At 36.0% G+C, this 12,229-nt stretch overlaps 2 protein-coding genes across 2 annotated transcripts in view; one reads left to right on the top strand and one right to left on the bottom strand.

Moving 5' to 3' along the window:
• The window catches only part of LHFPL7 (LHFPL tetraspan subfamily member 7), a 66,556-nt gene extending 61,223 nt beyond the window's left edge, over positions 1-5,333 (top strand). The window contains exon 3 of the mRNA XM_051636168.1: positions 2,018-5,333. Within this exon, the coding sequence (XP_051492128.1) occupies positions 2,018-2,244 (227 nt within the window). The 3' untranslated portion in view covers positions 2,245-5,333. The remainder of the gene's footprint in view (positions 1-2,017) is intronic.
• An 839-nt stretch (positions 5,334-6,172) lies between these two features.
• Positions 6,173-11,824, bottom strand: SPATA22 (spermatogenesis associated 22). Its single transcript, XM_051636169.1, has 9 exons — positions 11,665-11,824; positions 11,096-11,188; positions 10,567-10,690; positions 9,764-9,823; positions 9,537-9,629; positions 8,168-8,519; positions 7,738-7,867; positions 6,874-6,971; positions 6,173-6,531 (listed from the first exon to the last, which is right to left on the bottom strand). The coding sequence occupies exons 2-9, from the start codon at positions 11,136-11,138 to the stop codon at positions 6,340-6,342; spliced, it is 1,092 nt and encodes a 363-aa protein (XP_051492129.1). The 5' UTR covers positions 11,139-11,188; positions 11,665-11,824; the 3' UTR covers positions 6,173-6,339.
• Positions 11,825-12,229: the final 405 nt, after the last annotated feature.

Here is a 12,229-nt window from a genome sequence, read left to right as displayed (position 1 = left end):
CCTTTCCTTTGGAACCACTGAAAACTCATTCATAAAGGCTTAAAGGAAAAGAGGGGTTGTGGGAGCAAGGGCAGGTGAGAGCACCTTGCTGTCAGAGAGCTCCTCTAACTGGCAAGCAGTTTCTCTTTGTACCCAGACATGAGCTACCCTAGAGGGAAAAAGACTGGAAAGTTTCCTTCTGTTCCAGATTCTGTCCTTTTAATTTCCATTTTCTTGGTCTGATTGTTTTTTACATGGGATTATCTCAGCGGTTCCATTTAGACTAGAAGGAAAGGTTTAATTAACATTATTTATAGACTTTACAGGCTGAGTGTGTTAAACTTTTTAACTTCATCTAGCCCTTGAGCTTATTACAGTTTGTTGGTTTTTTAATTTAAAAAAAATTAATGAGTGATTACCCTTTTTAGTAGCTCCTTTTAAGATTAAGCCTCTCCAGTATTGCAGCTGGAATAATATGCACATGCCCTACCTGAAAGGCAATTACAAATACAGAGGATATAATGTAGTGTTTGTTTTATAATCTTAGTGTAGCATTAGATGTTTGCTGGTTATGAATTGTCTCAGCTCAAACATAACAGTAAATTCTGATTTCCACTATTCTTTAATCACTAACAGTCCATCCTGAATTTGAACAAAATATGCTGGAAGAATAGCAAGTTAGGAAAAAGGACTGCTTCATGGTGTCCTTGTGGCACATAAAATCTCTTGAAATATACTATAGATTTTAAATACAGTGGTTATTCATTAGCAAAAAAGGCTAGAGAAATAAAAATGGTCTCTCAGTGTTCTCTGAACCGAAGGGGTACACACACCAGCTGGGGTGTCTCCCTTGGCATTGGCCTAGCTCAGCTCCTCTTGGCTTCCAAGGTGGGCAGAAACAGGCTCTGAGAACTGCACCTGGAGTATTTGAAGGCATCTTTGTCCTGGTCACATTTTATACCTCAGGCAGTCTTGATTTCAAAGCTGGAAAAGTAATTCTGCTTCTCATTAAATTAATTGCACAAGCCATGATATTTAAATAGAATGTGTATTCATTAGATTGTAAAATCTGTGAAAAGCTACAGATAATACAGATAATACTTGCAGGAGGCAAGTCTGGCTTTCCAGCATCAAGTGGTGTCTTAAGCTTTGTTTGTATTTTAGACCCTTTTCTTCATTATGCACTGGATTTGGTTAGAAGGAGTAAATGACATCTCACTGGGAGAGATTTCCTGATACTTTAACTCTCTGCCTTCACTTATGAACCTTTACAGTTCTACATGTCCTGTTATAATTTTGGTGTGTTTTTAGAGCCCAAGCTGTCAAAATTAGGTGACATGGGAACTCCAGGTCTTAATAATTTAGGTCTCAACCTTGAAAATTTTTCTAATCCTCAAGTTTACAGAGAAAATTCCAAAAAGTAGACTGAAAGGCTGTGGTGCTAAAAGCCAAATAAAAAGATGGCAGCTTGTATTATTCTTGATCTCATGATCTTTGGGTCACATGCAGGATTTTTTTAAACAACTGGAGTTTGCAATACTGAAGATTATGAGAAAGAGTTTACATTATCAGAACCTAATCAGCAGAATCTGAAAAACATTTAAACTCTCTCTTTGGAAGTTTTTATTTGGCAGAACAAAGTAATTGTTTGTTTCAAGTAAAAAAATGCTGCTGAGAAGAAAATCAAGCTGGTCTGGAATCTGCAAACTTAGGAATTCTCCTCTGGATTCCACTGTATCTGAATCATCTTTCTTTTTAAATGGCTACATAATTTGGATCACAACGTTTCTGAAGTTCTGTAACAGGCAACAGTTCTCCTGAAAAAAATCCCAGTGCCAACTTGCTACCATGTTATGACACTGCTGTTCACAAGAGGTAATTATGAAAAGGAAGCTAATCTGACAATCATAAGTTTTAAGCTATGACTTTTCCCATTGATTTTAATACAACAGATATTCATCTTTCTAAAATAAGGATTTTTTTTTTCCAAGGAAATCTGTTTTTTTAATAATCATTGTGGTTTTTTCCTCCTCTCTAGTGTTCATAATGGCTTCTGGACTTTTGGTTTACCCTTTTGGTTTCAACTCTGCTACTGTGAAGAGATTCTGTGAGAATTCAGACATCTACTATGCAGGAGACTGCCAGATTGGCTGGGGGTACATGCTGGCAATTGTTGGGGTAATGTTGTCTGTCTTTTTACCATTCTTTGCAAAATATGCACCAAAAGAGCACATATCTCCAACTCCAATACCTACTATTTTATAGTATTTTATTACTAAGAACAGAACATTCCTGTCTACAGGCAATGGGCAGAAATTCTTATAGCACTTCCATTTAGCTGTATTGCTAAAGAGAAAAAAGGAGATGGGGAAGAGAAGGTCAGACTCACAAAGACCATAAGTGCATTGATAGTCTTCCATAAGTACGAGCAGCAAACACTCTGAAATTGAAATAAGACTAATCAGAAGCCTTGATTCTGCTCTAAACATACAGTGGCATAATGCCTTAGACAAAATAAAAATCTGTTTATCCTCAAAACATCTGTCTACCTCCCAGTTTCTTTTGTGTCTCAAAATTGTAAGTCTTTCAAAAGCTTCTGTTCACTTCTTGTATATGATTAGACGTAAAATCTTATATGAACCCAAGAACTGTAAAATTGTTAATGATATTTTGCTACAATTATTTTGGTTAGTGAAAAAAAGCACCTACTAGTAACCACGGCCTAAAAATTCTGCTTGATATCTAAAAGTGATTGTATACAAGAAAAAAAAGGTTCTTTTTGGTGCACATGTATTAGTGGTACCTGCAATTTTAAGCTGTTGGCACACTTTTTAATACTGATCTAATCTTCATGATTTAAAGTCATCTTCATGAAGACTTGTATAAAACCTAGATGACTCTTTTTTTGGAGAGAGAGATCTAACCACTTCCAAAGGCTTCATGATGATTTAGTAGTTTAACAACAGGAAAAAAAAATCCTAATAATTTGTTGTTGGTATTTCTTAAATTATGATTTTCGGTGGACTTTTACAAAATTATTTGAACTGTTGCAACTGTAGATTTTGGGGTTTGTTGTTTGTTTTTTAGGGCCAAAAAGAAAAATCTCTATTTACAAAAATGTATAAATGTGTGTGCCCGACAGCCCTTGTATGCAGTGGTAATACAAGCCAGAAGGAACCAGATTCTAGTATTTTCATTACTATTAAGAGGCCACTAATTTAGGGGGGAAAAAGAAAAGTGTGAAGTGAAATGAAATGCTCCTGAGCACAACTAATAAAACTCATCTGGTGCTGTGTCAGACCTAGCAAGTGGCCGTATTTCATGGTTTTGTATGTGAAATTCATGAAGTCTGATTTCCACAGTAACACTGAATTCATTACTATCAAGCATTGAAATAAGTGCACTTGATTGCCTTAAGCAAAAGAAACTTCGGGTTCTAATCTCACCCCACTGTTATGTTATTATCATATTTTGTTTTCTATTATTTATTAAAAATAAATAATCACATAGATTATATTTAATTCAGAGCTGTACTTCTTAGTTTTGTGTTTTGGCACAAACCAAGTGATCAAATTTACTATTCTTCACTTAGCTGAGTCCAACTGATTCCTGATTTTTTTTTTTTTTTAATGGAAAATATCCATGAAGGGACAGACAGAGACACATTGAGGATGTATAAGAAAATGCAAACAGATAGAACAATCACTGTGTTATTTTAATTAATGTCAAAGTCTTCTGCAGTCATTTACCTCACACTTCTAAATTTCAATGGAAACTTGCATTGTTCTCCAAAATAATTGCCTGTTGTTACATGCAGTTTAAGAGCAAATTCTGCATATAAGCTTAGCAAGTTCCATTCCTAATCTTTGAAAATAAAGATTTCAATTTAGAATTAAGTACACTGAGAAAGAGAGCATTTCTGCTCACAGTGGCTAAGGAATTAAATCTTCCAAGTATTTAACAAAATAGGTTGAAGGAATGCCTCTAAAGAAAGAATAAATTTCAGTCACCTCTGTATAGTAATGTAATTTTCAATAATGTCTTACACTTTTTTTTAATGAATGGCTGAAATGGATAATTTTCATATAAGAGTCAGAAAAGTGAGGAATAACAAACATGTTAAAAGAAAACCATCACCAGGAAGTAGAGAGACAGAGATGCAGGCTTTTCTTTCCTAACCAACCTGTGCCTTTACACTAGAATCATTACACAAGACAGGACCAATATGGTTACAAAAAAAAAACACAAACCACCACCAACAAAAATCAACCAACAACTGAAAAATGTTGAGTAATGTGTATAAACTGTATTATGTAGGGTTTTTTCTGTTTTGTGTAGTGTTTACGACTGTTCACTTAATGTTTCACTAGAAGAAGTGATTTGTTAGTGTAAAGTAGAAAACCTTTTTTTGTAAAGATATAAACAATTACTGAAAGTAAAATTATTTTAGAGTTTTATTAACAGCCATAACATAGCAAGTAGACACAGACAACCTGTTCCTGTTATTACTTATTAATATAAATTCCACATGTGCAGAACTGGAACCATCAAACAAATAATTCAACTGGAATTAGTGGGACTACCACACTTGTGTGATGGTGATGACACACACACATGCTTGGAGGTTTGGTCCCATAGTTCAAGCCTCCTCTCTAGTTTTACTTTACTGTTACAATGAAGTCTTACCGTTTACAACACCCCAGTACCAAATAATTTACTTCTTAAAACTCAACTTCTGTTGTGAACATTGTCAAGCTCTACATCCTGCAACATGCTGCACCTTTTATGAGTTAAGCTAATGCTTCCATTTGGAACTTTCTTTAATATTTTACACTATATTAAGGACCTCAAATATATGTATATGACCCTTACAACTGGATAGATGAAACTCTCCTTGAAACAGCCACACTCGGAACCAGTTTAGCACAAGGCAGAGATTATTTTCCAAGTGATTCTCACAGCCACTAGTAAAGCATATACTTTAGATCCTCAAGAGGAATATGAAGGGAGGTGTTGCTAACAACTCATGCTAACACTGACAGATCACTTTTTTAAATACAGACTGTCTGCGTGTTCCACTGTGTAAAAGCATTTCCTGTTCTAAGTCAAATGATTTACTGGACCAGGTTCAAGTTTTATTCTAAATATATAATTTTTTAAGTGTAACTGAAAGTTGTATTTTCCATTAATGTGTTTCTGCGTTGACTAGCTGGCTCCTTTTTAGAATATTAACTGTTTTCTGTATTTGACTTGTTGGATACAATATTTCAATTATTTTAAATGTGAAATTTCCAATTGCCAACACTGTATAATAAAATTTGAAAAAAAAAAAAAAACAGCAACAAAAAACCAAACTCCACACTGTTCACTGTTTTCTTGACAACTCTTTTGTTTTACAATTCCCAACAGTTCTGCTACAAAGCTATTGAAGTAGGGGAACTAGTTAAGGGGAAAAGGAAATAGAAGCAGCAGGGATAATCTATGAAAGTTAATGTTTGAAGGCAAAGACACATAAACACGTGCATGGTCCATCCCTGTGTTTCTGTGGGAAAGCCAAAGAAGTTCTGTGTTCAAATAACTATTTCTTTCCCTCTTCCTCTGTGTCCTTGAGCACTCCTCCTACAGCTCTAGGTCTGTTGCTATTTCATACAGGTGTTATACTGATTATTTGTTTTGTTAGAAAATGTGAATCAGACAACACATCAATGGGAACCACATGAATACCTAATATATTCAGCTGCATCCTGTGAAATCTTTCTGTAGTGTCTATTACGCTCACTTCTAGAAAAGCTTTTACACATGTTCTTGTAACACAGCAGAGGCAAGAGAACCTGTTAGCTGGAATTGAAGTGCAATAAAAACAACCTCCTTGCTTTCTACCAAAGAGCAGTTTCAATACAATATACAGAGACAAACAGAACTTTGTTGATGTTTTTAGCATTTAAACAGTGAGCAAATACTCCTCAAAAGAAGTATATAGTAAAACATTTCAAAATAGGTACTGAAGGAATTTCTGAAAAGTGAACATAATGAAAAGCAATTTAAATAGTATTGATAGTCTTCTAAGACACTTGCACTACTGCAAAACTACAACACTTTAAATTCAGAATTTCTCCAGTAAAATCTAATTCACTACACAAGAAAACCCTGTTATTGCATATTTATCTGGGAAAGATAAGCTATGAAATGTAACAGTAGAAACAAAACATCGTTGCTCACATTTGTTGGATAACACAGCATAGTGATATTTTCAATTATTTCAATTAGCTTTTCAGTATTAGTTTTGTTAAATGCCTCAGGATGCCCAGCCTTTATGGGTAAGGATTGGTGAAAATCAGTTTTGGACAATTGTTGTGACTTTTAAATTTCATTCAGTGTTTTTACATATGCTGTCATCTCAACATCAGAAATTTTAACAAAATCTTGGAAAGTGTTTTTTTCTTGCATAGTTGCTGGTCTTACAGAGAAGCACTTGAAAAGGCTCTTTTTTATGTCATAGTTGCCCATGCACCTGTGCACTCGACCTCTAATTAGTCTTGGAAGCTCCCGGTCCTTCATCAAAAGCACAATAAACAAAAAATTACACACCTTTCTAACATAAAAGCTTTTAAAATGTCTGGTTGTTAGACATTAGTGGATTTCTGAAAACTGCCTCAAACACAGAAGGAATTTACATCCAGCTTCTTTGCTACTATCAACAACTTAGAAGCTGAACTTAAACTCCTACCTTTTTTTTGCTGAAATAGAAGTCTGGGGATGGCTCTAGAGCAGCTTGGGAACAATATGGTATAAGCATCCAGCTCTCCTTTTACACAGCAATTTTCTGTCTTACCAGAACAACATACTATTATATCTACTGGTGTCTGTGCTGTGTATGGGCACAGGAATACTTACAATTTCATAAAATACACAAGGCAGACTCTCCTTTCCATCTCTCAGTAGAAAATTCTTTGCCCCGTATGCTCCCGTTGTGACTGCAGAATCAAGTGTGCCTGTACCATTCAGCACAAATAAACCATCAGAGCAGTACTAAGTATGATATAAAAAGAGATCATGACAGCACTTGCTACACAAAAGCACTACGATATATCAAGTCAGCTCTAATCTTTCTGTGAAAACTTGTGCTGACAGCACTGGAAGTGACCAAATGTGGTTTTCTTACCCATAACTGTAAACAGGCTATTCCTTTGTTAAGCAGACCACAACACAGTAATCTTTTAAATTTTATTAATCTTCATATGCAAATCAACTTTAGATATTTTCAACCTTGTTAATGCAGTTTTCCATGATCCTGTTACATTGTATATTCTTATTCACCTTGATTTAAAGCTAGTCTTTGGTCACGTTAATTTCTCAGATAACATAATTAAAACCACAAAAAGCAACACCCTAGAGTAACCTACATCTAGAAGAGCTGCAGACTTGAATTTATTTCCAGATTAATTGCATTAAAAATGACTGTAAAACTGTGCCTCCCTACAGAAGGTTCCTCTTTAACAGGAAAATGTACTGTAACACATTCTAAAATCAAGGAAAGAAAAAAACTGGGTAGAAAGATCTCAAATGGTGGAAGATAACTATTAATTTTGTGCCTACTTTAGTCATATTCCATATCTGAATGCAGGAAAATTAGACGATGCTCATCCCAGTATTTTGTGTTTTTAAGTATTTCAGCTATTGTTCCTACAGTTAATAACATTTTCTCTTGGCTCTTGTCCTACCATTATTATCAGTTACAGCACAATCTACCATGCTTACCTAAAACTTCAAATAAGAGTGGAGTTTTATAAGCATATTGACTCCAGTGCTTCATGCTTTCAATGACTGCAGATACGATTCGCAAAGAATTCTTTTTCTCTTTAATTTTTAATTGAGGTGATGAAACTTCCTTTTGGAAGAAAAATGAGAACTCCAGTTAGAGACACAGACACAATTTAAAAAGGCACACAGCCCTTTATATATTATGTTAAATACCCAATGTTTACATTAAAATGAGTGTATTTGTTCGGACTGTATAAACAACCCCCTACCAATTAATATGATCATGCTGAAGATTGTAGATTATTACAGTATGAAAATCTCATTTTTAAATTTTTAGAAACTGAAGGGTTCACTAAAGCAGCCAGGACTGATGAGAGTTTTCTTTTTCTTCAGTGTATCTTCCTATTAACCTTCCTAATAAGCTTACCTGACTTTTGTCTGCTGGCACACAATCAAACTGGTTTTCATTCATTTTATTTTGCTGAATATTGTGAGTAAACTTGAATGCCAGACTATGATCCTGCAGACTTTTTGAAGCAGTGTTAGGTTTTACTGGCCATTGCCCTTTAGATATGTAAGTTTGCCTGGTTTCTGTTTTGATATGCTGAGATGAATTAAAATTATCAGGGTTTTTTTGCAGCTGGTGAGTTTTCAAAGTATTTGAAGAGCTCTCAAACTTTCGAACAATGCCACTATCAGATCTTGAACCTGTTGTGTTTCTTAAAGGATTATACTCATTTCTGTTCCAAATGTTAGTACTGGGAGTCTTCTCTTCTGCCCTACAGTGCAACATAAGACACAGTTCAGTATGACAGTTTCTATTATGAATACTCAGATACATAGTTAAAAGTATATAAAAGCAATCTCTGTATTGTTGTTCCATTTTAAAACATCTGTTAAATATTCAGACTCAAAGCACTTGAGCATACATGCAAGTTTTTCCATATATAGGGAAGTGACCACATCTGTGCCAAGTCCCGCTGAATTCAATAGGCCTTAAAAGCTTAATTATTGGCCTGCCCTGTGTAAGGGATCCTTCCTGACCCAAGATTCACATATTTTCCATAACTCTAACATAAATTTTCTTGTCACAGTGATGTTTCTGAATTCTTCTACCACCAGCACCGAAGAAATATTTCTACAGGAATCTCTAGTGCTGACCTTATTATTTCTAACACCCTTCATTTTATAAGGGTGGCTCAGAAATCCTTTTCACCTTCATTGCAATTTGCCTTTAGAGACACTTCTCTAAAACAGTCACTCTTTTTTTGTCATTGGAAAGGAACAGGAGGAAGGGAAGAGAGAAAATTAATAACATTGCACGAGGTTTTCCTGCTTTTCCGTGGTTTATAAAAGCACAGAGTTCAAAATTATATTCAGGTTTGATTAAATGTCTTGATACACAATTGCCCTAATGCACACTAAGAGAAGCTTAAATTTGGATCTACTGGTGAATGTGGTTTGAAAGTGGGCAAAACTTCAAGTCAAAGGGAATCTCAAAAAATTACATCGAAGAGCAGCAAAATTCAATCAACTTTTCTGGTAAGACTGAATTGGAAGCCTGATAATAAGGCTAGATATTAGATCTAATTAATAGGCCTCATTAGGTACACCAGAAAAATACTTCATTTCAGTGGGTTCTGGCTCATAAGCACGATGGAATGATCATCAGTGATGATCTGAGAATTAAAAAGGTTTCTCTGAATGCTACAAGCACATGGAAAATTTAACACACATTTTCACATGAGAAAAATTTTGGTTAAAGAAGAATTATAAAAATTAAAGGCTTGACCAACCTGAAGGCAGACAAGTTTTTTCCAGCATTTGCTAAATTAGACTTTGATGCATTTGGTGGCTTCATAAAGGAAGGAGCCATCTGATCTGTTTGGCTTTCAAGGAGAAGTTTAAATATCAGTGACATAGTAGCAACTTTCTTGTAAGACAGACACATTGATGATGTTTTTTTTTAAAAAGAGTATCCAAACAAAAATCAGTAAGGAACAAATATTCTGCTTTTACATACCTGTTGTTGGCTGCTTCCTGTAGTTCATCCACATCAGGGTTTGCAGCTCCCCAGCCTAATTCTCAAAAGACAAAGGCTTTAATATGGATACAAACTGAAAAGATTGAAAGGTAGTAAGTCTGCTTAGGGCTCCTATTTGTTATCTGCTTAATGGTCCACAATAGTCTCACACAGGAAGAAGAAGGGAAAAAAACAAGGGGATGTGATCCTTTGATATCTATAATTATAAGGCAACTGCTAACAACTCTGTGGCTTCTCTAGTCAATGGTTAAGTTACAGACATCAGACTTCTCTGCACAGAGACTTTTACTTTATTATAAGCAAACTTTTTAACTATTATAAGTAAAACATAAGGAAAGTACTAAAGGCAGAATTCTGCGTCATTCCTTCCAAGGAGAATTTGAAGAATAGAGATTCTCTTCTGAATTCCAAGAAAGACATCTTATAAATGTTTCTTCTTGTAATATAGGACTTGAATGCTGATTGAAATCAGCCGAAAACAAAAGGTCAGAGTTTCAAGAGACTCCATTTAAATGCCAGTGCTACTTCATTCTTTTAACACACAAAGAGTCAAACTCCCTCTAGGCACAAAGTATAAAAAGCTCAATTGTACAGAGGAGAAAGAAATTTCCTGAAGGGCATTTTTTACATAATGAGCTTTTCAGAAATAAACATAAAGGATGCATATAGTTCTTGATGAAGACAATCTCTAAATTTAATTAAATACAATAATAAAGTCAAGTTTTATTTTGATTTGGAGCAATTAAATATATATATATGTATATAAGTCTTATTTATCAAATGATGTGGGAGAAAATTCGTAAGTACGAGTCCCAGAACTGGTACCTGGCTCATTTTTAAGTGGATTTGAAGTAAGGGGCTGCCTATTTCTTTTCTTCTGGTTGAACAGAGGTACAGGAAGGCAACCTGCAATTAAAATTCAAATACTATACCAACTGCAAAAGGATACACAATTTACGCCTAAAATATGTAAATAAAAATATTTAACAATTATTTTACCTCACCCATGGGAGTTACATTTCATAAACACAGAACAGATCAGCCATTGCCTCACAGAATTTATATTCCTAGACCTCTGCCCTGCACGTAATTCCATGAATGAAACTTTTCCCTTAGGGACCTGACTCTATTTAAAATCTTACCCTGTGCCACAATAAAGTATATAACCCATGCAAGTCAACTCAGAAAAAGGGGGTCTAGGACTGAATACTATATATCCTCTATGAACGTGCATGTATGTGTGTATATATGAATATATACAGAAGGGCATAATGAGGAACGAATGGTAGAGCACAAAAGAATGGCTGGTACCTGCTGTGGTGCGAGTCGAAGTGTCAGCGAGGCTCCTTTTCATTTCTTTGCTGAATCTTAATTGGCTAAAATTTATTGATTACTCCAAATGTCCTGTGTGGAAGTTAGATAACCAGACAACATAAATGGATTTATGTTGTAAACACATCTGATTTCCTCATATATAAAATACTTCACATGTAAAAGTCACCCCCCCATTATTATCAGCCAATTATTATGACTAAAAAAAATATGTATTAGCATATTAGACACAGGTAGTTTGCCATATTTGCTTTCTGACTTAATCTACTTGTAATTGTCTATATATTGCTGCATACATGGAAGACTCTACACAGACTACCATGTAGCGTTAGTGCTGTTCTTTTAGTAACTGGTGCCTGCTGCTTTTAGTGGCATGTTAATAATACCACGTACTTGTGCATCTAAGTAAGATATTACCTCTACATTCATTTTGATCTGGCAGTAATCCATATGCAGCTGTTAAACATGTTGATAAGAATTAAGCACAGTTATCTACCACAGACAAATAGATCGATTCACCCTTTATTTCTATGAGATGCATCCCTTACCTGTGCCTCAACACCACAGCAGCTTCTAGTTCACCGCTGCTTAACCTAGGAAGCCTAACGGCCCTCAGCAAGTGACACGCTTGTAAAACAAAACCCCATAACCTTGACAGCTTTGCGTTCTGTCCTCTCTCGGAGCAACCAAACCCCAGCGGCGGGTGGAGGAGATCGCCGCGGAGCCCGCGGGGCGCGCTGAGGTAAAGCCCGCCAAAAGCAGCCGGCAGCCGCGCGCGCCCGCCTGAGGGAAAGCGCGGGAAGGGGCCGAGGTCGGCGGGGCGGGCTCCGAGTCACCCGCGGGAGGGCCCATTCGGTGTCACCTTCAGCACCCCAGGCACAGGAGCCGAGTATCCGCAAGTGTGTCAACGCAGGCATTTGTATAAATAAAGCTACCTGTGTTCTTCGTGCCGGTTTTCTCTTCAGCCACCAGCCTGGGTTTCACACGTGGCTGTTCCCAACCACGTCACTTCTGTCCTGGTTCCTGTGTAAAATCTTATCACTCAGCAGGACTGGAGCTTGTCTATTATTTGTCATCCTTTTTCTTCATCTAGTGCCTTGGAAGGCATTAGTG

The sequence above is a fragment of the Apus apus genome, chromosome 18 (genome assembly GCF_020740795.1).
Source record: "Apus apus isolate bApuApu2 chromosome 18, bApuApu2.pri.cur, whole genome shotgun sequence".
NCBI classification, from domain to species: Eukaryota; Metazoa; Chordata; class Aves; order Apodiformes; family Apodidae; genus Apus; species Apus apus.
The sequence above is the reverse complement of the archived record's forward strand: the minus strand, read 5'-3'. Positions and strand labels throughout refer to the sequence as shown.

Bases quoted from the DNA above. Each gene is read 5' to 3' on its own strand.
- SPATA22 (XM_051636169.1), bottom strand. From the start codon at position 11,138: ATGAAAAGGAGCCTCGCTGACACTTCGACTCGCACCACAGCAG. The intron at 8,520-9,536 runs GTTGGTCAAGCC...GTTGCACTGTAG, and splicing joins AAAAACTTGTCTGCCTTCAG to GGCAGAAGAGAAGACTCCCA. The intron at 6,532-6,873 runs GTAAGTATTCCT...CTTTTGATGAAG, and splicing joins CTTGTGTATTTTATGAAATT to GACCGGGAGCTTCCAAGACT.